This window comes from Pleurodeles waltl, chromosome 6, assembly GCF_031143425.1.
Source record: "Pleurodeles waltl isolate 20211129_DDA chromosome 6, aPleWal1.hap1.20221129, whole genome shotgun sequence".
NCBI lineage: Eukaryota > Metazoa > Chordata > Amphibia > Caudata > Salamandridae > Pleurodeles > Pleurodeles waltl.
The window spans coordinates 1,366,869,266-1,366,894,911 of NC_090445.1; the positions used below are offsets into that span (position 1 = coordinate 1,366,869,266).

A 25,646-nucleotide genomic window follows, 5' to 3' on the forward strand; every position below is an offset into this window, starting at 1 on the left:
CGCATTGTTGCATGCTGCCTTTGTGGGCAAGTCCTTCAGTGCCACACACCGGAGTAGTGAGCACTATACAAATTGGACAACACTGTACACTGCTCTAGAGACAGGGACACAGACATACCGAGGAGGCAGTGAGCAGGACAGGTTATAGAAACAGAGCGAAGACGATGGGACAGCACAGCACGTTTAAGACAAATCAACTTACTGGGCGCGCGTCGGAATCGTCAATGCTCATCTGCAGAAACCTTTCAGGCCTCGCTGAAGAATGTTCCGGGCCCTGTTAATCAAATCAGAGAAAAAAAGAGAGATTACAAATCTGTGCCTCACGTGACCTCCCAGTTGACATAAGTAAAAAGGGCGAAGGTGGAGGGTGGGGTGCGCTGGAAGTATTGAATGGCAATAGTCACTGAAATTAATCATACAAGAACAGAACGTTCACTAGGATTGCTTCTTAAGGAGGCAAACTACATTATGAAACATTATTTATTAGTTAAAAAGAAAGATGCCTCATGATGGTTAAGACTGTTGGTAGGAGGGTAGAGGGGACCATACTCCAAACACAAAAGGACATTCTTGGATTCTCACAATATTTAGCCGCAGCCAATGCAGTAGCCTAGCGACCCTGTTATACCCAGTTTTAATACAGGGGCATTTTGAAGGCAAGGTTGTTGCAACTTCGTTGGGAATCGCAGATGTTGGACAAATTGCTGATTTTCCCATTAAAATAGGCCACATACCTCCCAAAAGGCGTCTCTCATTTTCTTACCTTTCCTATTGATGATACGCCAACACCATGGCATAATAAATGACTAGCGGTATATCAAGTTTATGCTAAGGAGAGGACGCAGACTGAAATACTGCTGAGAATATCTCTACAAGTGGCCAGTCTCAAAAAGGGTTGTTCTAGACTTCATAGCACAATAATGACAATCGATCAAAATGATGGTGGACCATTCTATAAAAAACATGCTGCTGAAGAGTGCTATATACTCTTCAATCAAACAGGGTTCTCAACAGGCATGGGAACAGCATCAAACATACTAACCCTATCGCTAGCGTTCAACGAACACAAAATTAATCGCCAGCCCCTTTACCTCTGTTCCATTCACTACAAGGCAGCATATGACCGAGTCTATCGGAGTAAATTTGAGGGAAAACCAGCAAGTTGGAACATATCTCACCTCTTGCTGCAAGCCCTGATACTCCTGCACACCAACACCTGGGTTACAACAAAGTTGGGAGACGGCACCCATCTGTCCTGAAAGATTCAAACTTATTAAAGTCTTCCACAAAGATGCGTTTTAGCCCCCATGCTTTTCAACTTGTTCCTGGCTGACCTCCCACCTATCCTAAACAGATTTATCGCTCATACCCGAAGGTTGGGATCATACTTCTCCCATGTCTAGTGTATGCGGATGATCTAGTGCTACTCAGCTGGACAAGTCAGTCGTAAGAGAATTTTGAATGCCACTACCACATACTCCAGAAAGTCCACCATGGAGATCAATCTGAGGAAAACAAAAATCATGATAATGGGCAAGCCTCCACCTGGCTCACCAAAGTGGAACTTCAGAAATGAAGAACTCAAGATCATGTCTTAATATAAATACCTTGGTTTCTTATTTGAAAGACAGGGCTCCTTCAAGCAGCACATGTGGCTGAAATCCAACTCTTTCAGCCATTTTCCAGCGTCTAAAGCCAACAATTTCCGCATTATCACACAGACCCCTACTGAAGATCATACAAGGCCAAATTAGTTCCTACCATAGCCTATGGCAGTGAAGCACTAAGAAGCAGAGATGCCACCCATCTGGATAAACTGGTAACCAGGATTTATAAGTCAGTTTTCCATCTCCCATGTCATTCGTCACCAGCCCAGTTGAGACTGTAATTCGGCCTCCTCAAACAAATTCTCGCAAGGCAAGGGGCATTCAGAAAACTTTGCAACAAACTAAGAAATGCTACTTCTGTTACAATGAACTACCCCCTGTGGTAAGAAATTGCTGACAGGGACCACTCTCCATCCAGGAACAATCTTTCTACATCCCTAGCATCACTAAGCTTAAATCAACAATGGGACCAAGTAGATAGTTTTTTAATTATTTATTTATTGGATTTTATTATGATAACGTATAAACTAGAAGAAAACAAGTTACTTACCTGTAACTATAGTTATCCAGTATTGGTATCTTTCATAAATTCACATGCTTGAATCATCCCCGTCGTCGAAGTGGGAGTCCCACGGTACATAAAATAGCAATAATTAACAAATAATATTTTTTTGCCATAGGCTATAATGGAGCCAGCAATTGCTCATATAGCCTATCCATGTCCTTTTGTGAATGGACCCAAACCTGCCTGCTGTCCAATCAGGCACCAGCACCCTCTAGAACCTTCTCCAGAGAAGCTCCCTTCCTCAGATTTTCCAGCACGAGAGTGAAAAAATTATAACCTGAGAGGAAATGTGAGCATCAAAGGGGAGGAGGGTGGGTTGCATGTGAATTTATGAAAGATACCAATACTGGATAACTGTAGTTACAGGTAAGTAACTTGTTTTCTTATCCAGTATTGGATCTTTCATAAATTCACATGCTTGAATCTGAATAGACAGCAGTATGGTTGATAAACATTGTAACCAACGTGGATGGAGGGTGCGAGCATGAAGACCTTCTATCTCCAATATAAATAGTTAACTCATAAATTTCTCATCGTGAGCTTCGAAGGAATATAGATACTTTTAAGTACATGTACACAAATACTGAAATTCATGCTGTAAATGCCGATATATATATATATATATATATATATATATATATATATATATAAATACATACATACACATTACATATTCATATGGAAGCATAATAGAAAACATGGTTATTTGCGTTTCAAACCATTTGTCTATAACTAAGGAAAGGTCTCACCTTAATGAAAGAGATGGCGTAGAACAGCTTGTCCTACTAGAGAGTCGGTTCTTTGTGATGACTCCAAACAATAGTGCTGCGTAAAGGAGTGCGTAGTTTTCCATGTCGCAGCCTTGCATATTTTATCAAGGGCAATACCTTGAAACAAAGCAGCCGATGTGGAGACTGCTCTTGTGGAGTGGGCTCTCGGGCGCCTAGTCAACGGTCTTCCTGCCTTGGTGTGACAAAACTGGATTGTCGAAGAAATCCATCGGGCTATAGTGGCCTTGGTTACTCCTGTTCCCTGTCGTCCAAGGGAATAAGATACTAGGAGTTGGTCTGATTTTCTGATGTGTTTGGTACTTTGAAGATAAAATTTTAGGCATCGTTTGATGTCCAAAGAGTGGAGAGTTTTCTCTGCGATCGTAGTAGGGTTTGGAAAAAAGGTTCGTAGAATACCGGGTTCATTGAGGTGGAACGAAGATGGAACCTTGGGGATGTATTTGGGATTGGTTCGGAGCATAACGAAGTGTTCAGAGAAAACTAAGAAGGGTTCCTTAGTAGTGAACGCCTGTATATCACTGACTCTCCTGGTAGAGGTGAGAGCGAGCAAGGTTGCCACTTTCCAAGTGATGTACTTGAGCTCCGCCCTATGAATGGTCTCAAAAGGAGCTTTCATGAGCTGGGAAAGGACAATATTAAGATGCCACTCTGGCGGAGGTAATCGCACCGGAGGAAAAGTGCGGAAAAGCCCTTTCATAAACTGTTTGATGACTCTGGATGAGCCGATAGATGGCATGTCAGCCGATCGCCTGTAAGAGGCTATAGCTGCTAGGTGAATCTTGAGTGATGCATGGGAAAGACCAGCTTTGGAGAGAGAGAGAGAGCAGGTAAGAAAGAATTTGCTCAGGGTTAATTTGAAATGGGTGAAAATTGTTCTGAGAGCACCAAACACAGAATCTCTTCCACTTGAGCTTGTATGTCTTGTTCGTGCTCTCTGCTCGTGCCTTAGATAATCTAAGTCTACATTCTTGATCAATGTTCATATCGTGAAACTCTCTGTACTCAGGAGCCAAGCATGCAATTGTAGTGAAGTTGGGTCGGGATGTAGGATGAGACCCTGATTCTTCGTTAGAAGATTGTGGTTGCAAGGCAGGCGGACTGGATTGGCTACTGACTGGAGTAGGAGCTCCGTGTACCAGTACTGCCTGGGCCACTTGGGGGCTATAAGAATGATCCTGCAGCATTCGGCCTTCATTTTCCTGAGGAGCCTGGGAATCAGTGGAATGGGGGGAAAAGCGTATGCAAAGATCCCGGACGATCTCATCAAAAGAGCATTTCCCCACGACCCCGGGAGTGGGTATCGACTGGCGTAAAACTGGCATTTGGCGTTCAGATTGGTGGCAAATAAGTCTAGGATCGGCCGACCCCATCATTGGAAAATGCCCTCGAGTATGTTCTGGTTGAGTTCCCACTCGTGGCAGTTGTCGTCCGTCCTGCTGAGAGAGTCCGCTAGAGCGTTGTTGACCCCAGCCAGGTGCTCCGCCCTGAGGCGGACATTGTTCAGTGTGAGCCAGTTCCAAAGAGACTGAGCTTCTCTTGAGAGGAAGAGGGATCTTGTTCCTCCCTGCTTGTTGATGTAAAACATACTTGTTGTGTTGTCCGTTCTGACTAACACTGATGATCCTGCGATGCGTGGCAGAAAAGCTTTGAGCGTGAGATGAATCGCTTTCAGCTCTAACAGATTTATGTGCATCTCTTTTTGGAGCTTGGACCATCTGCCTTGACTGCGCATGTCCTGTAAGTGGCCTCCCCATCCTTCCAAGGAGGCGTCCGTGGTGATGACAAAGTCTGTTATTGGTGCTAGAAAAGTAAGACCTTGGGAGAGGTGGTTGGTGTGAGACCACCATTCTAACGCCTGCCGAATTTTTGGTGTGATAGTTATTAAGTCGTCGAAGGATCCTTGCGACTGGGTCCATTGAAGTTGCAGTTCTTCTTGCAGCGGCCTCATCTTGAGTCTTGCTAGCCGTACTAGGACTATGGCTGAGGAAATCATGCCCAGGAGCGATTTGAACAGTTGTACTGAAACAAACTCTTTTGCGGAGATTCTGACAGCTAAGTGGGTCAGCTTCTGCTGCCTTGCTAGAGTGAGATATGCCTTGTTTTGGATAGTGTCTAATTCTGCTCCTAGGAAAACTCTCCTGCATGAGGGAAACACGACTGACTTCTGTAGGTTCACTGTTAGACCCAAACTGTGGAATAGTTTTAGGCAGGCGTTTGTAGCTTTGGAAGCTAGTAGAGATGACGGAGCTTTTATGAGCCAGTCGTCCAGGTATGGGAACACCTGGAAACCCTTGCTTCTGAGGAAGGCTGCGACCGGGGCAAGGCATTTCGTGAAGATTCTTGGAGCTGATCTGAGACCAAATGGTAGGACTCTGAACTGATAATGGACACCGGCTACTGTAAAGCGGAGATATTTGCGATGTTTTCGTTGTATTGGTATGTGGAAGTAGGCGTCCTGGAGATCTAGAGTTGTCATAAAATCTCCAGGATTCAGGAGGTGCAAGATATCTGACAGTGTGATCATTCGGAAAGATTGCTTCCGAAGGAACTTGTTGAGTTTCCTGAGGTCTAGTATAGGAAGCCACTCCCCTGACTTCTTCCTTATGAGGAAAAAACAGGAGTAGAATCCGAGACCCCGTTGTTGCACAGGAACTGCCTCTATAGCTCCTTTGGCAAGAAGGTTAAATACTTCCCCTTGAAGCAGACGAAGATGGAGAGATCTGCCTGATGTTGGTGGATGAAGCAGTGGCTTTTGTGTGAATTCCAGGGTATGACCTCTTGTCACTATATCCAGCACCCATCTGTCTGATGTTATTTTCTTCCACTCTTGGATTAAGTTGGAAATATTTGCTCCTATTTGCTGATGTTGTGGGCATTAGGGGAGCATAGCTGGTGCCTGTAGAAGATCATTGTTTTCTGGGTTGATCCCTGGATTGCGAACCCTGTCTTCGTTTACCTCCTTGTCTGGTATAGGAAGCAGTCAATGATTGCCTGTACTGTTGGTGGTATGAAGGCCTGTACTGGGATTGCTGGTATTGCCGTTGGAAGGAACCTCGAAATGAGGTGAAAACTTTTCCTCTAGCTCCCCCGAAAGGGCTGTTTCCGATACTGCAGGGTACCCAGGGACTTGGCAGTGTCAGTGTCGGTCTTGATGGCTTGGAGCGCGTCATCTACATGTTTGCCAAATAGAGATTCGCCATCGTAGGGCATGTCTAGGACTCGGGACTGCACTTCTGGCCTAAAAGATGTGGCCTTGAGCCAACCTTGCCGTCGTAAGACCGCGGCACCCGCTAGTTGACAGAAAGCAGTAGAGGCTATGTCAAGAGCGCAGTCGATAATTTCTTCCGACGTACGCTCACCCTCTTGGAGGATCTTCCGTGCCTCTGCTTGTTTATTTTCAGGGATGAGGTCCAGGAAAGGTTGCATGTCGGACCACATTTGGCGGTCATATCGACCTAGAATTGCCAAAGAATTTGCTGCCCTGACAGTGATTGCTGACATGGAGGAGAATCTTTTGCCTATATTGTCCAATCTCCGTCCTTCCTTGTCTGGAGGAGTAGCGATAGGCGTCGATGGGTTTTTGGAGCACCTTTGAGCAGCCTGTGAGATCACTGAGTCAGGCTTTGGGTGGCCAGTAAGGCATTCCGGAGAATCTTGGGTTGCCTTGTATTTCTTGTCCAGTTTTTGCGGAACTGGAGGAACCGTAGCCGGGTTTCGCATAATCTTTGTACCTTTGCTCCATATGAAATCAATAATCGGAATGGACCGTACCGACTTCCGTGATTGCTCCTTAAAATCATATAGGAAACATTCCGACTGGGAGACAGATGTTGGAAGGTGGAAACGTACCGCGGCTTTGTCCATAAGATTATGGAAACCACCTATGTCCTCGGGTGGAGAATCAGAGGGGCGAGGAGGTGGTGGAGAAGGAGTGGGGGCCAAGTAATCATTCCATTCCTCGGTAGGATGTTGTGGAGTGGAAATTTCTCCTTCCTCTTCTTCCTCTTCCCCTGAAGTGGAACCTTCGTCTCTAGGGGTGCAGCTAACACCGAGTGGGATGTCAATCTTGGAGTAGCTGGAGGAGGAGGGACATTGACTGGTGTCACTGGAGAAACTGGCGCTGGTGGCTGATGTTCTGCTGCCAGTGGGAACCTTCTCCTATAATCCTGTAGCATAGATTGTAAATCCTGGATTAAGGAGGAAGGCATCTGTACAGAATCTCTATGTTGAGGCTCTCGTGGTTGGTAATATTGTTCCTGATGAGAGTAGTATGGTTGGTATTGGTCATACTCATCCTCGTCATCCTCATCTTGGTACTTGACATGGAGCTGCGAGGGGCTGTGTGCATCTCTGAATGGACCTTCGTCAGATTCCTCCCAGTCAAGAAGATGACTGGGTACTAAAGTCGACACTTTGTTTGGAGATGTGTCTATTGGATAAATGTCCGGTGTGGGTAGAGATGTGATCCTGACCATGGCTCGGAGATCTGGAGACCTGGAAGAGGCAGGAGTGGCCTCTATCTGTCTAATAGGCACCAGTGCTGTCGATGGCGTGAAAGTTGATGTAGCCGTGGATGGTACAGATTTTTCCATCGACGATGGTCTCGTCGACGGTGGTGGTCTCGCCGACGGTGGTCTCGTCGACGGTAGTGTCGTCGACGGTAGTGTCGTCGACGGTAGTGTTGTCTCCGTCGACGAAGACTTCTTTGACGGTGTCTCCGTCAATGGCGAAACCGCCGATGACAATGGCGTCGCTGACGTCATAATCGACGGGGCAGTCGTCGACGGTGTTATAAACGACGATGTTTTTGTCGTCGATGGTATACTCGTCGACGGGGACTTGATTGAGGGGATAGGATCCCTTACAGTCGATGTTAAAGTAGTCGACGCTGACGACGGCCTCGTCGACGATGTAGTGGAGACGGTAGTTGTTGGTACCGTCGTCATCGTCACGGTCGTCGACGGTGATGTCGTCGTCGATCTGATTTTTAGAGTCACTTTTCCAGAAGTAGAATGCTCTGAAGAAGGAGAGAGACGGTAGGACTCCTTCCTCTGAAGAGGAGAGGAAGGCTCAGAGGAGACAGCAGTCTGTAAGCCCTTCCCATTATGTGATTTCTGCCTCTTCCTGGATTTTTCTGTGTGGCCCAGGTCCTCAGATTTGGACCTTTCGTGTGGCCTCTCTGACCCACTCTCCTCACCTGAAGTACAGGATTTATCCTGTAACCATGTCAGGAGCCTGCCCTCACGGTCTCTGAGGGTCTTTGTGGAGAAGGTGCGACATATCTTGCAGTCCTTAACCTGGTGTTGTGGGTAGAGACAATACAAGCAGTCTTTATGTGGGTCATCCACATGGAGCCTTTTCTTTCCACAAGTCTTGCAAGGGCGGAAAAGGCCTTTTCTAGAAGAATCTGACATATTTTCAACTCTTTTGAGAGAAAAAGTTCTGAAGTAGAAGAAAAAAAACTGAGCAGAGCTCAGGGAGACTCCCTTCACACGACGTGCGGTAGAAAATCTGAGGAAGGGAGCTTCTCTGGAGAAGGTTCTAGAGAGTGCTGGTGCCTGATTGGACAGCAGGCAGGTTTGGGTCCTTTCACAAAAGGACATGGATAGGCTATGTGAGCAATTGCTGTCTCCATTATAGCCTATGTCCCAACATTTTTTTTTGCTAATTATTGCTATTTTATGTACCGTGGGACTCCCACTTCGACGACGGGGATGATTCAAGCATGTGAATTTATGAAAGATCCAATACTGGATAACCACAAAATACTTCTAGACATTTTCTACCTTGCTGTTTTCATCAGTGAAGTGCATAGCAACTTGGTCACAAATTGTAAATCATTATTAGACCGTTGAAGCAGTCATTTGTCCACAATATATAAATCTAAGGCAGTATCACCAAGAGGAAAGAAGTAGTTCATAGAAGGGAAGTGAAGGGGAAGGACGCAAAGCGGAAGGGGGGCACTCATGCTTTCAATGAGATAAGAACAGTACAGCCTTGATCCATAACTGCGCACACAGAGCAGCAGCCTTGCACCTCTATCAATGAAAGAGGTTCCTGTGCATGCTCCCTCACCGTTGCAAGTTCAGTATCTGCCTGCATCTGAAGCCATGTCGACAGGGGTGCCCAACAGTCTGAAGGTTGTGAACCAGCAGGCATTAGTTTGCAGGCATAGGCAAAGTTGCTCCTGGCAATAGGCTGCATCTCTTAACCAATCGACCTTACGCAGCGAGTTCCAGCGACCCCATCTCATGGACACCCTGCACTTTGCCAATAGAAGCAGCATGTCAATTAGTTTCTACACCCCGCTCGGGACATTCCTTACTTAACCCAAGAGTGTGGTCATCGGAGAACGTGGGATTGTGTCACCTACCATAGAGTCAATAGCGGCAAACACCTCCTGCCAGTAGCTTTGCTCTCCAGGGCATCCCCAGGCAGTGTAAGAAATCTACCCCTATGGCACGGAAGTGCTGACAACAGGAGTCTGGACGGATCCCCATGCGGTGTAGCCTTCTGGAGTATAATACACCCTGTGCAAGAATTTAAAATGAATTAGCCGCAGGCAATAGTTAGGGGAGAGGGCGCGGATATGCAAGCAGCAATATAGCCGGTTAACATCTGATATTGGGGTGTCCAAATCGCGGTCCCATAAGGCACAGGCTCCAAAGGAGGCTGCAAGGGCAGCCTCCTGCATAGCAATGTATAGTCTAGTTATAAGCCGGCGAGGTGTCTGTGAGGTGGGGAGAACCTCAAGTGCCTGAAGGTACCTCGGCGCGGACAGAAACTCTCTACTCAGTGCGCGGAGAGCGCCATGTAATTGAAGGTAGGTGAGTCTATAATATGAAGTATTGTACGGCACTCGCATCGCTACTTCAGGGGCGATGAATTACCACTCAGGGTACAGCGATCCCACTGTGGTCAGGTTCATCTAACGTCGCATGCATGTTCCTGTATCAGATGTCATGGGCACCATCGGCTGATCCAAAAGCGGCATTGTTGGCGCAAATAGCATGTCCGCCTTCGCCCTGCGTCAAAGTCCATGCCACACCCCCACCGTGCACGCCACCGTGTTTACTGCATTACGAGGACAGCTGATGTCCCACATATATGGCTCTCGACAGTTGGCCGGGCCACACCACGTCGTGTTCTGGTGCTGTACGGGGTAAATTCTGTATTGGGTGTACCCAGAAATGCACAAATTGCGCTTGAGCGCAGCAGTAGTATAGATTCATATCAGGTGCAGCAAGACCACCCTGTTCGAAGGGCAGTGTGAGCAGTTCTCTTGACACCCGTGGCTGTCCCCCCTGCCCTCCCCCCCCACCCAACCACTGCCCACGCCATGGAGATCAAAAGGGAGTGCGAGCGTCTCCTAAAACTGCTAGTGAGCAGCACTGGAGGTTAATAAATAAGTAGATGAACTAGGGAGGGACCACCATTTTTGGCAATGGCAATCCAGCCCCTGAGTGATAATGGCAGGGACCGCCCGCAAGCCACCTTCCCCTCCAACGAAGAGATCACTTTCCCGTAGTTCTCTATCCACAGTTCATCCATATCCCTGATCAGCCAGATTCTAAGAAGCAGACCGGCTCCTCTGTCCAGCAAAGAGGGAATTCAGAAACGTGCTGTATGGTCACATAACAAAGCAGGAACACAACTGATTTGGTCCAATTGATTGTGATTCTGGAGATATCACCAAACTGAATGAATTCACCTATTAGGGGATCAAGATTAGTCTGCGGGTAACGAACATATAGCGTGAAATCGTCTGCGTACATCAACACTAGTATCAGCCGCGGTCTAAACGGAAGCCCTCAATTATGATGATTTTGCCTTAGGCGTGCCTCCAGTGGCTCTTATCGCAACTGCAAATAAAAGCGAAAGCGGGCAGCCCTGCCTAGTGCCTCTGGAAATAGGGAACGCAACAGTGATGGATCTGTTAATGTGCAGCCTGGCCAAGGGCTCGGTGTAGGGCAGTCTAATTAGTCAGATGAACTTGGGGCTGAGGCCCAGGCGGGCCAAAAGCGCAAACAGGCAGGACCATTCTAAGGAATCGATCGCCTTTGTGGCGTCTAAGAACACTACTGCCACACGGCTCTCAGGATCTTTGACTGTGCCACTGCAAAATATGTTCTTAGATTATAGAAGATTGATTTAACTGGGATAAACCCGGACAGATCCGGTAAGACAATAGTTGGTATCAGGGGTAGCAGTCTGGAGGCAATCAGTTTGGCCAGAATTTTATCATCAATATTTATTTGCGACAAAGGTCGGTAGGAGTCACATTTTCTCATGTTCTTACCAGGCATACGCACCGTGACTATCAATGCTTCCCATATTGAAGGCGGGAGGATGCCACTCTCAATTGATTCTGCGTGTACCTCAAGGAGATGTGGTGCAAGTAAATCTGCATATTCCTTATAAAACACCACCATTAGAGCACCCAGGCCAGGTACTTTATCACCTGGAAGACCCCAGATGACCTGGACTATTACGTTCTCCGAGAAGGCTGAGTCTAAGAATTGCCTGTGGCCGTCTTCTAACCAGAGAAGGCTAAGCGTATCAAAATATTCTGTAAATACTTCCCTGCTAAGCGAGTGGACAGAAGAGCACAAAGTGGAATAGTAGTTCTTCATTGTTTGTTGCACTACCACTGCATCCACCTGGTGGCCTGCCTGTTCATCCTCCAATTCCACTACATACTCACTTGCCCATGGCCTACGCAAAAGGTTGGCAAGCGTTTTGCCAGCCCTATCCCCCTCACCATAACGTCTCACCTGCGCATCTCACCCCAGGTAGCACATCTCGCATTTAACCGCCTCATCAAACTGATCCAGTTTAGCCCGGGCTTCCACCATCCATGGGATATCACCAGTATCGTAGTTATTCTTTTTGATATCGCTAAGTTGTTGCTCTAGGCGGACAAGGTCCTGGCACAGAACGTGCAGTATTCCACGCTCCTTGGCCAGGCACACCCCTCTTATAACCACCTTAAAGGACTCCCGGACAGTGTCCGGGGACTGCACTGACTCTTAATTATGAGTAATGTAATCTACTATGGCCTTCTGCACCTCATTACGAGAGACCTGGTCTTGCAGGGCTCCCGATAGCAGCCTCCAAGTAAAAGCCTGCCAGGCTCCGTCAGGAATCCGCATCTCCAACAGAACTGGAGAGTGATCAGACAGCGTGAAGGGGCAATGTGTCTCTAGAAGTGACCCACATTTCTATGTGAGACCAGCTGTTGTGTGTGGCATTAATGCAGGTACCTTCCCTGACACCTCTGTGTCTCGCGCGCCACAAGTCAACCAGATCCTTTTCCCCACTACTGAGTTTAGCGCTCGTGCTGCTGCCAGATGTGGGGGACGCGCATCGCTGCCGCAGTCATATGTGGGGTCCAGCAACACATTAAAGTCATCCCCCCACCCCATAGAAAGGAGCACGGCCCAGTGTTCATGCCAGTCGCCAGACCTCTGTAAAAAATTCAGGGTTGTTCACGTTTAGACCATAAATGGAAAGTAGCCCAGAATGGGCGGGCACAAAGCACACCTGCAGTCATAACATATCAACGGCTGGGTCGCACAAAACTTAGTATGGCAAAGCCACGCGCATAACAGAATTAGTGTGCAGCTTATGATTCCTTAATCGACCCCGCTCACAGGCACTTCCCAGTATGCACTGAGGTGTGTTTCTTGCAACATGCATATATCCATTGCGTCATACCTTACGTGCATCATTCAACCCACGTACATTCCATGACAAACACTTCACCGCATTGGTTGCCTTATGAATTAACGCAGTGTTATTCATGGAGAAAGTTTAAATAACGCTTTAGAGTCGTGTGCGAGTATAGCGCTAGAGTGCCAGGGAACTTCAGGACGGGAGCAGTGGCGAAAGCCACAGGGAAAGTGAAAATCAAACCAACATACAACAGTCCTCCCATCTCCCACGTCGACCACCCCAAATGGGTGGCCAAGCTCTCCCATAGAACAACCCAATATGCCCCCCATGAGCAGGGAGGGAACATACTCCTGCTGGCTCATCCCAGAGGCAGAAGCACAACCCGTGTTCCACGACCTGGGTCCCAAGCGCGGCATTTCAATTGCTCTAGCCTGGTGTCATGATCGTGCCCCCTGTCCTTGAGATGATCCATCCAGTCGGTAAGGTGATCCAGCTTAGAATCAATGCCCGCAAGACTTTGTTTTAGATCAAGGAACATTGCTTTGATCGACCCAGTTGAAGCTTTGTTCTCAGCTGACAACTCCCGAGGAATGTCGTCGCCTCCCATACGACCATATGCCCCAGCTTTCTTCCAGGCATCAAACAATAGTTTTGGCTGGTTTTGTTCGGATTTCCCCATACTGTCTGCACAACTGACGGCGGGCCCAGTCGTCAGGCACTCTGGGGCCAGTACAGGACATGCAGCTGCGTCAACCTTGCATGAGGGCCTACAAGCCAGCTATACTCTCTCCAGCTGTAACCACACAGACCGGCCCGACCCATGATGCAGTGCCTTGCAGTCTTCTGCTCGCCATCCAAAGCAGGGGCCGCCTCGAGGAATCCCCCCCAGCCCACAGCTCACCAAGGGGGACCAGGCTATGCCAGGTATCAGACCCCGCTCCTTTGCTGGCACCAATTAACTCTGTCGCTCTTCGGGCCGTACCCTTGCCAAGGTAGCTCCCGCCCACACAGCCCAGGGCCTCGCCGCAGTCACACCTCCAAATGAATCCAACCTCACAAGGGCGAGCTTTCCAAGACCTCTAGGGTGGCGGACTCGTGCCCTCTCGCACCAAACCTGGGGTCACTGCCCGCACCAGTACTCCAACACGTATAACAGTGTGGCATAGCCTGCCTCACCATCTCAACTTCACGCCGGTGAGTCTACCCTCAATACATTTGCATTCGAGATGGGCTCCCGGTCCCCACCCCCAGTAGCAGCCAGAGTCACATTCTCTGTCAGAATTGGCCGGGCCCGCTTTCTCCTCGTCCGCATCAATCAAGCCAGGCAGGGCAGCAAAGATCCTCTCCGCCCTGCAGGATTTCTCAGGCCCAGAAGCCGAGAGCGGGCTCCATCCATGTCGCACTCCCCAGAGCCGCGCTTGAGTCACCACACGGCCCTCGCAGAGCAGACAGGCCGCCCCCTCCGTCTCATTTCCAAAGACGGCAGTCTTCTCGCCTCGCGCACGATCATGCTAGTGAGGCAATCAAGGTTGGAACAGTTCTCCCCCGCCTCGCAGGATTTCTCTGACCTGTGGAGGAAGAACGGGCTCCGTCTGCACTCCTCACCCTGGGCCATGTTTAAGTTCCCGGGCGGCCTCCCAGCCGAATCACTGTCCTTACACCTGGGTCTGGCAGCCTCCTCCCTTTGGCACTGCCCAACAGCAGGTTCTGGGACGCCCCAACAGCCGCTGACAGGCTAGGATAATCTGCACACAGATAAATGAATTTCACTGTCCGGCAGAGCCCAAGTAATAATTACTCCCAATTCAAGACCACTGTTAACAAAGCAACCAAATGCACCTCCCTTCTGGCCAACAAAGATGTCTTTTCCAAGCAACGGCATGCCTGGTAGATCACAGCCACTTAAAAAACTTTAGCAATACGGCCCTACTTAGGAGCATGCAGCAATACCCGTATCAAATGATCTTTTATGAAATACTGACTGGGCTGCCCGACATCGCTTCCCTATTTACCATCTTGGATTCGCTATGACAGCAAGGAAACATGCCGTCTGCGTCGGCTAACTCCAGAAACAATAACTCACCAAATCTGTATATGAAAATTGACTTTAGGGGATGGTAAAGCCATGTTCAAGTCAGCTTTAACATTAGAGAGCTGCAGAGTTGCAGGCAGACAGGCAGTCATCGCCATTGACTCTTCCAACATTCATCTAAACTGCAGACCGGTGAAATACCTGAGAAGAGTTGAACAGAAAATCCACATGTCTGTAGCAGTACGAACTCCTAAGTTGAACCCTGGACTGAGACTCTTCATTTCATAATACTAACACTTTTGCACTGCCACTTTACTACAAAGGTGGTAAAGATTTCTATACAGTGAAGCAATGAACGCCCTTAAAATTACATTTTAATTCATTATATTATTCAGGTCACATTTTTAGTTCCTTTTATTTTGCACATGCACGTCACCTATTACATTTTATTGTTTAGTATGTATTTGCTCACAGATTGGTACAACGGTTTTGATTATCTATGCATTTAATGAACTATTCAACTGGTGGCTTTATTTGGGCTTATATGGCAGAAACAATATCTTACGGCATCCCAAATGATGATAACCAGCACCACAAAAGAGCAATACACTTTTACAATAAATGTGACATATGTTCTTGTGCAGTTCCCATGAAACACTCTAGAACAGTGGTTCCCAATCTTTCGCCTTCTGTGGACCCCACTTTTTCATTACTGGAACCCGGGGACCCCCACTAAATCATTATTGGAATCCGGGGACCCCCCCACTGCGTCATTACTGATAGATGTGGACAAATTAGGTTAATATTATTTAATTTTGAAAGCAGTCGCCACCCCCCTGAGGAGGGTTTGCGGACCCCCAGGGGTCCCCGGACCACAGGTTGGGAACCACTGCTCTAGAACAGTGGTTCCCAACCTGTGGTCCGTGGACCCCTGGGGGTCCACGAAGCCTCCTCAGGGGGTCCGTGACTACTTTGAAAAATAATTGATCAAAACAGATTAGGTCCCCAGCTTTCAGTAATGACTCAGTTGGGGTCCTCTGATTCCAATAATGATTCAGTGGGGGTCCGTGGGATTCAGTAATAATAAAGTGGGGGTCCACAGAAGTCAAGAAGTTGGGAACCACTGCTCTAGAACATATTTACAGAGCTCCAAAGTTGCACTGTAGCACAAATGATAGCCCTTTCTGGTGTATGCCTCACTGTAAAATTCACTTTAGCACCACTAGTGTTCTACTGTCACAAACACTCGTCTAATATGTGTGCCAGGTTAGGAGTTGTGTGTTGGACGATTTAGAGCACACACTTTGGGGGTCATTCTGCCGCCAGGGCCACCGACCACGGGAGCACCGCCAACAGGCTGGCGGTGCTCCAACGAGCATTCTGACCGTGGCGGTTCAGCCGCGGTCAGAAGCGGAAAGTCAGCGGTCTCCCGCTGACTTTCCGCTGCTCGTTTGAATCCTCCATGGCTGCGGAGCGCGCTCCGCAGCCATGAGGATTCTGACCCCCCCTACCGCCATCCTGTTCATGGCGGGAAAGCCGCCATGAACAGGATGGCGGTAGGGGGGGTCGCGGGGCCCCTGGGGGCCCCTGCCGTGCCCATGCCAATGGCATGGGCACGGCAGGGGCCCCCGTAAGAGGGCCCCGCAAAGTATTTCAGTGTCTGCCTTGCAGACACTGAAATACGCGACGGGTGCCACTGCACCCGTCGCACCTTCCCACTCCGCCGGCTCGATTACGAGCCGGCATCCTCGTGGGAAGGGAGTTTTTCCCTGGGCTGGCGGGCGGTCTTTTGGAGACCGCCCGCCAGCCCAGGGAAAAACTCATAATACCCTCTGCGGTCTTCTGACCGCGGAGCGGTATAATGGGGGCGGAATTCTGGCGGGCGGCCTCCGCCGCCCGCCAGAATCAGAATCACCCCCTTTATGTTTCTGGGTTCTGCTGCACTAACTGATGCACAATGAATACATTCACCTTTCCCAGCATCCAGTAACTCCCTTCTCGGAGCCTGCCATCACATTTGCCACCAGAGTTCATATCGAAAGTAATAATTCTCTTTTTGCAACAATCAATATTATCCCTTCATCTAATGCATTTTTATGGAAACATCAAGTACCTCACGCGTTCTGTAACTCGATGGTCCTTTTGCAAACTGCTCACTTTCAGAGCTGTACATTTGGGGATCAGTGAAGTAGAATCACGGAAATTCTTTTTGGGCTGCAGTGAATGTTTTTATTCATTAGATTAAGCAATTTATTAACAAAGAACCCCCATGACATGCCCTGGAAGATTCCTAACCAGGTGTTCTCCCCAAGAAAGGACCTGACTAGTTTAGTCAATCAGCAGCGAGCTAGCATACAATGTACACATGAAAGTGCCACATGTTTGTTTTTGTTCAAATATCTCTGCGCTAGCCAGGAGTATTTACTGCTATCAAAAATGGTTCACAGAGACAGCGACAGGGATGAACAAATAATAGAACTAGCAGCTGACCTCCAAAGCATAGCCATCGAGCTCGTGAAAGGAAACAGCAGAAGTCTGTTTTAAACGTGAAATACAGGAAAAGTCTCGTTGGAACAATTCTAATTGATATATTTGTAGGGTGTGCCTAATAACTTGCACATTTGCTACACGTTTATTCTTATATTGTTCTCTATTCGGGACTACCTTAAATATTTTAGAACACAGAGTGAAGGTTTTATGAACCATATCTGTAAATTAAAAAAGCATAATAAAAAAACACAAGTGTGTTAATAAATGTAAGAATACATTCGTGGAACTTTAGGGATACGAGACAAAACTAGCTTTGTTCAGTTGTGATTCACACAGAATACTACCAACAGCATTAGCAGAGGAATGTTTGTTTCGCAAACCAAAGCAGATGGCTTTCGCTCTGTGGATTAATAAATAGATCACTTAGAGCCTTAATTCAGTGAGACAGTCAGAAAAATCCTACTGCCGAAACTATTGTATCACATGCGTCCTCTGAGAGGTTCACCCGTCAGCACACTGTGACACTGTCGGCAGCACATGCTCTCAATTCTTACAAGACATGCATCTCTCGCATTTCTGCAGAAATGAGAGCTCCTCTAACCACTTTACTGCAGATCCAGTATTTGCAGGACGGCCACACCCTTAGTACACTCCTCACAGGCAGGTCCATGCCACTTATCTTAGAAGAGCAATACTCTGTCACATCTTTCTGCACTTCTCAACGAATACAGGTTAGGAACCATATGACTGCATCTGATGTGAACGCAGTCCCCAGTTTTAGCCATGTGAGGGGTGGGGGTGGGGGGGGTTGGTGACAGTGAGAGACAGACAGACACAGGTGCAGTGACCTCTCCTTCATGATGGTATAGGAATGCCTCTTTGTAATATGAATATTAATGCTTAACCCTATAATTGACTGAATCAGAATCAACTGACCTTCATTCAGCTGTGCAGAAAACGAACCTCAGTAAATACTTTAGAAAAATAAACTGCACAAGACATACAGAACAAGCGCAAATCCCAAAAGGACAATAGAACTCAAATTTGCTTCCTATTTGCTGTCAGACTAAACCAACAGGAAATAACAATCTAGGTCAGTCCTCCCTAGATTTTCCATACTTGACAGCCTCTTTAAGAAAAGAGAAAACCCTAAAACACGTTTAACTTCCTAGAAGCTGTAGATAAAATAAAGCATCACAACATTTTCTAAATTCCAGAAACTTTAAAATGGGCTTAAGGTAGATAACAAGAGATGATCTGTCAAAATTATTTAAAAAACCATAAAATTCAAAAGAGATCATACAATAGCATTTAGGCATGTTCCTATCCACCTTTTTAAAGATAGGTACTATGGTGGACACCCTACAGGAACTCAGGATCTTGTGGCAAAAAGAGTTATTGAAAGAGGTAACGAGCAAGTAGCCACAGAGATCGATGTTACATTTTATAAGAATCATGGGTACCCAATCCAGCCCAGAAGCCTTTCTACCTGGGCTTTGCTTAATGTTTTCGTACACTTCCCGCAAGGTCATTAGCAGGGAGGAGCATTCCTCTGTTTATCCCACAGACAGGCCTCCTGTCCCTCATTTTCTACAATGTGATATATGGTACCAAAATGCTGAACCCAATCGGAACCAGACACATTACAAGATAAGAGGGTTTAAGTGGCGCATCCCTGAGTCTAATCCTGGTAACAATCCTTGTTAAACAAAAATTCCCTCCTCACCATCAGGGTGCTTTATAGTCCCGCCTTGCTGCCCTGATCTCCTGGGAGTCTTTGGAAAGAATACTTCCTCAGTTGGCTGCAGAGCAGTGACTATAGGACCAACATGGACACTCTTGTTTTTACGCCAGCTTGGCTTGAACAGATGGTCCCTGATGCAAGAGCAAAGGGCTGCATAATGAGCCAGACGGACACCACTACTCCCATCTCCCAAAAAGCCCTGAAAAGATCATTGATGGTTCTTTTCGAGATGGGTAAGAGTTGAAATGAGGTCCTTCAACTGCCAGACTAACTTAAGACAGTCAATACAATGCTGGGTGATCACTACGGTGACAACCAGAACTTCATCCTTATTTACATGGAAACAGCCTTCAATGATTAGGGTGTTATGATCCCCATACACAATATCCTTTATTAGCCTTGAGAGAACCATAATGAAAGAGCCCTAGTTGAGAGGATATAATCCATAATCAAAACTCACCCCCGAAAAAAGCTGTATGAGGTCCATCTTCATTAAACCAATCATTCAAATCAATAAGATCAAATTTAGAAACAAAATGTCCAAGTTCCTTCCCTCTAGCATCCCTCTGTCTACAGGGGACAACTAAATCCTCACTCCCAGATCCCCACAAAAGGCAGGTAATTTTGCATTAAAATCCCGGCATACAATGTAGAATGGCAGGGTGCTGACCCACTCCCCCATGAGTCTCAGATGTGAAAGAAAGGTAAACAGCTGTATATAAAGAGCACAGTGTGAATGAACAAAGGCATTATTATAGAAACTAGAAAGGGTTTCACTTACCACGGAGCCAGGAGTAGCTAAACAATCATCTACAGGTTTGTAGTCAACTACCAAAGTATCGTTCCCCTACATACTGACAACTGAGGCAGTGGCCTGGGGGCCACTATGGAGTCAATCCACACCTGATAATGGCCCTCATTTTGACCTTGGCGGGCGGCGGAGGCCGCCCGCCAAAGTCCCGCCGTCAGGTTACCGTTCCGCGGTCGAAAGACCGCGGCGGTAATTCTGACTTTCCCGCTGGGCTGGCGGGCGGTCGCCTTCAGACCGCCCGCCAGCCCAGCGGGAAAGAGGCTTCCAGGATGAAGCCGGCTCGGAATCGAGCCGGCGGAGTGGAAGCTGTGCGACGGGTGCAGTTGCACCCGTCGCGTATTTCACTGTCTGCACAGCAGACAGTGAAATACATGTAGGGGCCCTCTTACGGGGGCCCCTGCAATGCCCATGCCAGTGGCATGGGCACTGCAGGGCCCCCCAGGGGCCCTGCGACCCCCCCTACCGCCATCCGGATCCCGCCGTGGAGGATTCAATGGGGCGGCGGTACACTGGCGGGAGCCCGCCAGTGGTGCCGGTCCGACCGCGGCTTTACCGCCGCGGTCGGAATCCCCATTGGAGCACCGCCGGCCTGTCGGCGGTGCTCCCGCGGTCCTCCGCCCTGGCGGTCAAAGACCGCCAGGGTCAGAATGACCGCCAATGTGTCAAAGCAGTTAGAAGTCAGAACACTAAAAACATCAGCATTACACAAGAGAACAGAGTTAACATGATCAAACATTTGTAGGACACAAGCTGTTGGCTGCTTGAGTTTTGTGACTGGCAGGGATTGAGGGCGAGGTTTATAAAAAATACCCTAAGGGAAGTAAAGTAATTTTCCTCCTAGACACCGGTGTGCTCAAACACCTAAAAAGCAAACTTTCCAGTAAAGAAGATCTTAAATTGATGATAACAGTCTACACACCTATCCAACAAATCAGACCCAATCCAACCAACCCTGGAAGTCAATAAAATATGCCTTGCAGAGACAAAGGGAACACTCCTGTACTGCACCAGCCAGTCCAACATTTTGTTGAAAAGTTCTTCATATGTTTCCCACTAATCCTTACGCAGAGGAGGAGCTATTAAAATCCCCACATAAGGACAAGAAGCAGGGGGAGAATTTACCAACGGTGGAATCTGGTGGAGACCCACTGTCCTCAGTTTCCATTGAGGTGAAAGTTTTCTGTGGGACTTAACACCTGGATAAGATAGGCAACTCGACCTGATGAAGTAAATGGGGCTGGGGGGCGAATCAGGAGGGTTCCGCTCGGAGAACTGGGTGGCAAAGTCAGGATGATACCTATTTGCGGGGACCTCATACAAGACAATGATCTAAGAGCATTGGTGGAGGTAACGTGTCCCTAGACCAAAGCCTGAGTTTCCTTAGGAGCCAAACTTGAGGTTGATGCAGGAGAAACCTGAAGCTGCTTAAAGCCAGCGAGTTCATGCTTGATTACATTTAGAGGGACAGAAAGAGGGGCGAGCTCGGCATAGAGGAATTCCTTGACTTTGATGATGCAGTCTTCCATTAACTGCGATGCCCAAGAAGGTTTAGACACAGGTACGGCCTTCGATGACAATGAAGGCAATTGTACTTGACTTAAGGGCCAACGTGAGGAACAGGTTTGACTAGCAATATCCCTAAGTTTAATTCAGGCAGCCTACCTAGGCTGCCTAGTGTGGAGAGATGGCTGGGGGCTGTTTGAGCCAACAGGCGCAATATTAAGCACATGCCTGGTGCTCACAAGAAGAGAAGCAGAAGGCGAGGTCACTGTAGAGTCGTGCCACACCGGAGTTAATGGAGAGTCTCCTTTCAGCTAGTGCAGTGCTGAGGAGCCCCATTGCCCTCTCCAGCATCCTGTCAATTGAGGTACCTTTCACAAGGAGGTGGAGGGCAAACAGCCCCCTACAGCATTTCTTTTGTCCATACTGCAAAATGCAACCAATCACAGTAAAAGTAAAGTGAAAAAAGGTACCTCCAAACAAAAAAGCCAATAGGTATTGGCCTAGCCAAGCTCGTCCGGGCTCTGGTGGGGACAGACTGGCCCACTTTTGTCCCGCGCTCTTTCCGTGCAAGCCCCACACAGCGTGAGTCTAGCTGCACTATCAAGCGCATGAGGGTGGTACCTCTCCTCCTTCTCCCCCTCATGTTTGTGCTCTCCAGGTGCTTTGAATTATAGGGCAGGGAGTCCCCACAGCAGCAGTGTCCCTTCCGCGCAGTGGGAGTCTTCCAATGCAATTTAGCGCATGGGGGTGGTTATTCGCCTCCTCTTCGAGTTGGCGCTCCTCAGGCACTTAGAATCATGAGAAAGGTGGTCTTCACAGTAGCAGTGTCCTTACCGTGCAAACTGAGCCTTGGCGCGCCATATAGCTTGTGGGGGTGGTTTCTCTCTTCCTCCTCACCCTCGCGTGGGCACTCCTCAGGTGCTTAGAATGAGACGGGGAATCCCCACAGCAGCAGTGTCCTTCAGTTAACTGAATTTAACACAAAATATATATAGAGTAGAAGCAGAATCGAGGGGCTGAGCAAGGGGACAACAATATGTGAAGGATGGGAAGACTGAATGACCAACTATAGAGGTAGCAAAATAACATAGCAATGTACACAAGTAAAGGTCACAGACCAGGAACTCCTATCTACATATTGAGCGTAGACAAATAAACTACACTGTATGGGTCATCTTCCTGTGTTTATTATTTCCAGGCTTTATGACCAGGCATCAAGTCTTGACCCTTCCAATTTCTGACACTAAGCCCTGCACCAAGTTAAGACTGCCAAAATCTCGTAAAAGGGAGGATGACGGACTTTGAAGTTTATTTGGATGCCTGCATTTATATTAGGTGTGAATGAAATGCTTTCATGAAAAACCTGCCCTTTTTGTCTTAGTGGACCAACATGGACACTCCCAGCGTAGCCTGAGTCCCCATCGTTGTTCAAGCCAAATTTACAAACTGCAATACATGAAGAAGTAGAAAGGTTAGCTTTCCAGCCCAACAACCTTCTAATCAAGCAATCAATCAATCAATTACAGGATTTGTATAGCGCATCACTATCACCCCTACGGGTATCTGGGTGCTGAGGATGCAGTGTCTCAGTGGAAAAGCCAAATCTTGAATTTCCTTCTCAAGTTCATCAGAGTGAGCTGTTCAGAAGTGGAGGGGGCAGGCTGTTCCAGACTTGGCTGCTGTGTAGGAGAAGGAGAAGCCTCCGCTGCGATGGATGCAGGGCGTGTGTGAGGTTGAGCGAGGCGGAATTTAGTTGTCTTGCTGGGACGTAGAAGCTCAGTTGACTGTTGATGTAGGATGTAGAAGCTCAGTTGATTGTTGATGTAGGACGACCCCTGGTTGTGAAGAGTGAGAGGATTTTGGTAAAAGAGGTAACATCCCATTTGGTCTATGGACCTTAATGCTGCTTGCAGATGGTACCGGTGCTGGGACTCTCTCCTCCAGTTCCACTTGCAACTGCTGTCTCTGGCCTCTGTAGACTCCAGGTCCACCATAACTCTGTGCTCATATCTGGACCCCAGCAGTACCACTAATGGTTTTGCAGCTGACTGGACAACCAAACATGGAGAACACCAACCACCAGAGCAAGGTATTTAAAAATTTACTGCAAATTCATCCAAACAACAGAAAGCGAGTGGCGGCTGTTAGCACTTTTGTTCAAATGTGTACTTGTGCAAAAAATTAATGCAATAATGTATTTTGTGCTTCTCTAGAGCACAAAATGACAGATTTGCATTTCACATAATTACTTGTAATTTTATGTATTTTTGCCATAATTTTGTGTAATTATGCAAAAGCAAATTATGCTAATTTCGAACCACCCTAGAAAAATCTTGATACTTTCCCGTCTCAAAAGTGAACACTAAAGAAGTAAAGAAAGGCACTAGGGTGGAAATAAACAGCTAAAAAGCAGGACAAAACCCATTCCGGTCTCATTCTAGCCATTAAAAAGAAAGGTACATGACAATTCCTGTTATCGAAGGCTTGTTAAGGGTCATAGGAAATCAGACAACAAGGTATTCTCTTTGGCGCATGGGCAACAACGATACAGATTATAGTGTTGGCAGCAAAGGGCCATCCATTAAGGAATCTGCCTTGATTCCTATACAACACTGTATCTAAGAATTAAGACTCTCTACTAAGATAGTCACACATAGCTTTCAATACATATTACACAGCAATACTGAATGGTAGTTTAGAGTTTCAACATGGACTTTACTAAGTTTCAGTCTCACCAAAGACACGGAAACTCAGAATGACCCCAATATTGCATCTGCCTTTAATCGGCCTTAAAACAAGGAAAGCAAATGAGATGAAATCGTACTGAGTATTGTTTATAAAACTCAGCCTCTGCTTGGCTCTCTTCTATTTGATTTCACTGGGAACTCCTTGGTGAAAAGCATCACCTTAACTCACAGTTACTCATCTATTATTCTATATGTTATGCATTTAATAAAACTTTATTTTGGCATCCAGTGCCATAAAAGTCACATAACACCACAATAAATAGTAGATTCATAAAAGAATTACTTTAAAATAAATAAAAACAAAACGCAGAAGACAATACAATCAAAGTACAATTCCAAATTATAGTATGAGTACAAAGTATAAGTGGAACTACATGGGGACATTGGAGCTAAGCAGTCTTGGTCAGCTTTCTTCTGATGCGCCACATTCCTCCGAGGAATTTGGCAACTGTGTGGCAATAGGCAGGCTAGGGTTTGATTTTAAAATCTTCATGGCTGCACCATGATCTCGAGTCCCCAACCGTTTGCAGGTTCGAGCCAGCCATTTCCTCTGTGGGGAAGTGTAAAATGGACATGCGAAAAGAACATGGGCAATAGACTCCTGTGACAGGTTGCAGCAGGGACATAACGAGTTAATGGAGGCCATATTCTGCCATGTATTAGTGAGAGTGTTAAGAGGAAGGGAGCCAAATCTAAATTTCATATAGAGCCTCCTGTTGGCCGGTTCTAGAATACTATCCAGGTAGGGCTCTAACAGCCAGGTAAACTTGAAATCCAGAAATTCACTACAGAGAGTGAGTGAGATATAGACTGAGCTACCCACTCCCCGTAGCAAGACTTCACTCTTTCTTTGGTGGGTAGTGGCCCTGTGGATGGTCAATTCCATGAATCTCCCATCCCAATGGCGATCAATGATGATTAAACTGAATTGATCCACTTGATCTTACTGGAGGTATCCAGCAAACAAACTTTCCTAAAAGCAGTGGCATAGGAGGACAGTTCGGGAGTAGCCATGATTCTCCTCCAAAACAGCAAGGGTCTAAGACCAACTATGGCAGCTAGTGGCTTACGGGCCAGATCCAGCGAAGTACTCAGGGGCAGGGAGGTAAGTTTTCTCATGAACATATTTTCTATACGGGTGAGCTTCTTTACATCCTCGAAGCCCTCGAGTTCTGCCCAGTAGAGTGCTGTGCTAACCGACTTCATATTATAGATCTGGAGAGCTGCAGCTATTGGTCGAGTAGTGGATGCATGGTGCTCCCTTAGAAGAGCTCCCACCAGCTGGTTAAATTTTAACGATGAGAATTGATATAGGTTTTCCAGGATATTGTGTGGGTTAATAACCATAAACTTGGTTTTGGAAGTGTTTATTTCTAGACCTCTCTGAGAACAAAAGTCGGCAAATCGATTCAGCAAAAATTGGAGATCCGTCAAGGTTTTAGATACTATCAAGGTGTCATCAGCAAACAGAAGTGTCGCAATATTTCCCTTGCCTAGGGCTGGTGCGTCAGAGGGCTGTGAGGTGAGGTGTTGAACAACCTGGTTCAGATATAAGGGAAAAAAATTGGAGCTAGTACCCAACCCTGCCGGACGCCCCTGACTACCCTGATGGAATCGGTGAGGTCACCTTGGTTCCCCCAACATACTCTTGTGAAGTTGCCTTCATGTAATCGAATGATTA

The 25,646-nt window shown here is 47.2% G+C and overlaps 1 protein-coding gene across 1 annotated transcript in view; it reads right to left on the bottom strand.

Annotated features, from left to right (window-relative positions):
• The window catches only part of OGDHL (oxoglutarate dehydrogenase L), a 664,251-nt gene that overhangs the window by 118,346 nt on the left and 520,259 nt on the right, over positions 1-25,646 (bottom strand). Inside the window, exon 18 of the mRNA XM_069240663.1 lies at positions 203-274. Coding sequence (XP_069096764.1) covers positions 203-274 — 72 coding nt within the window. The remainder of the gene's footprint in view (positions 1-202; positions 275-25,646) is intronic.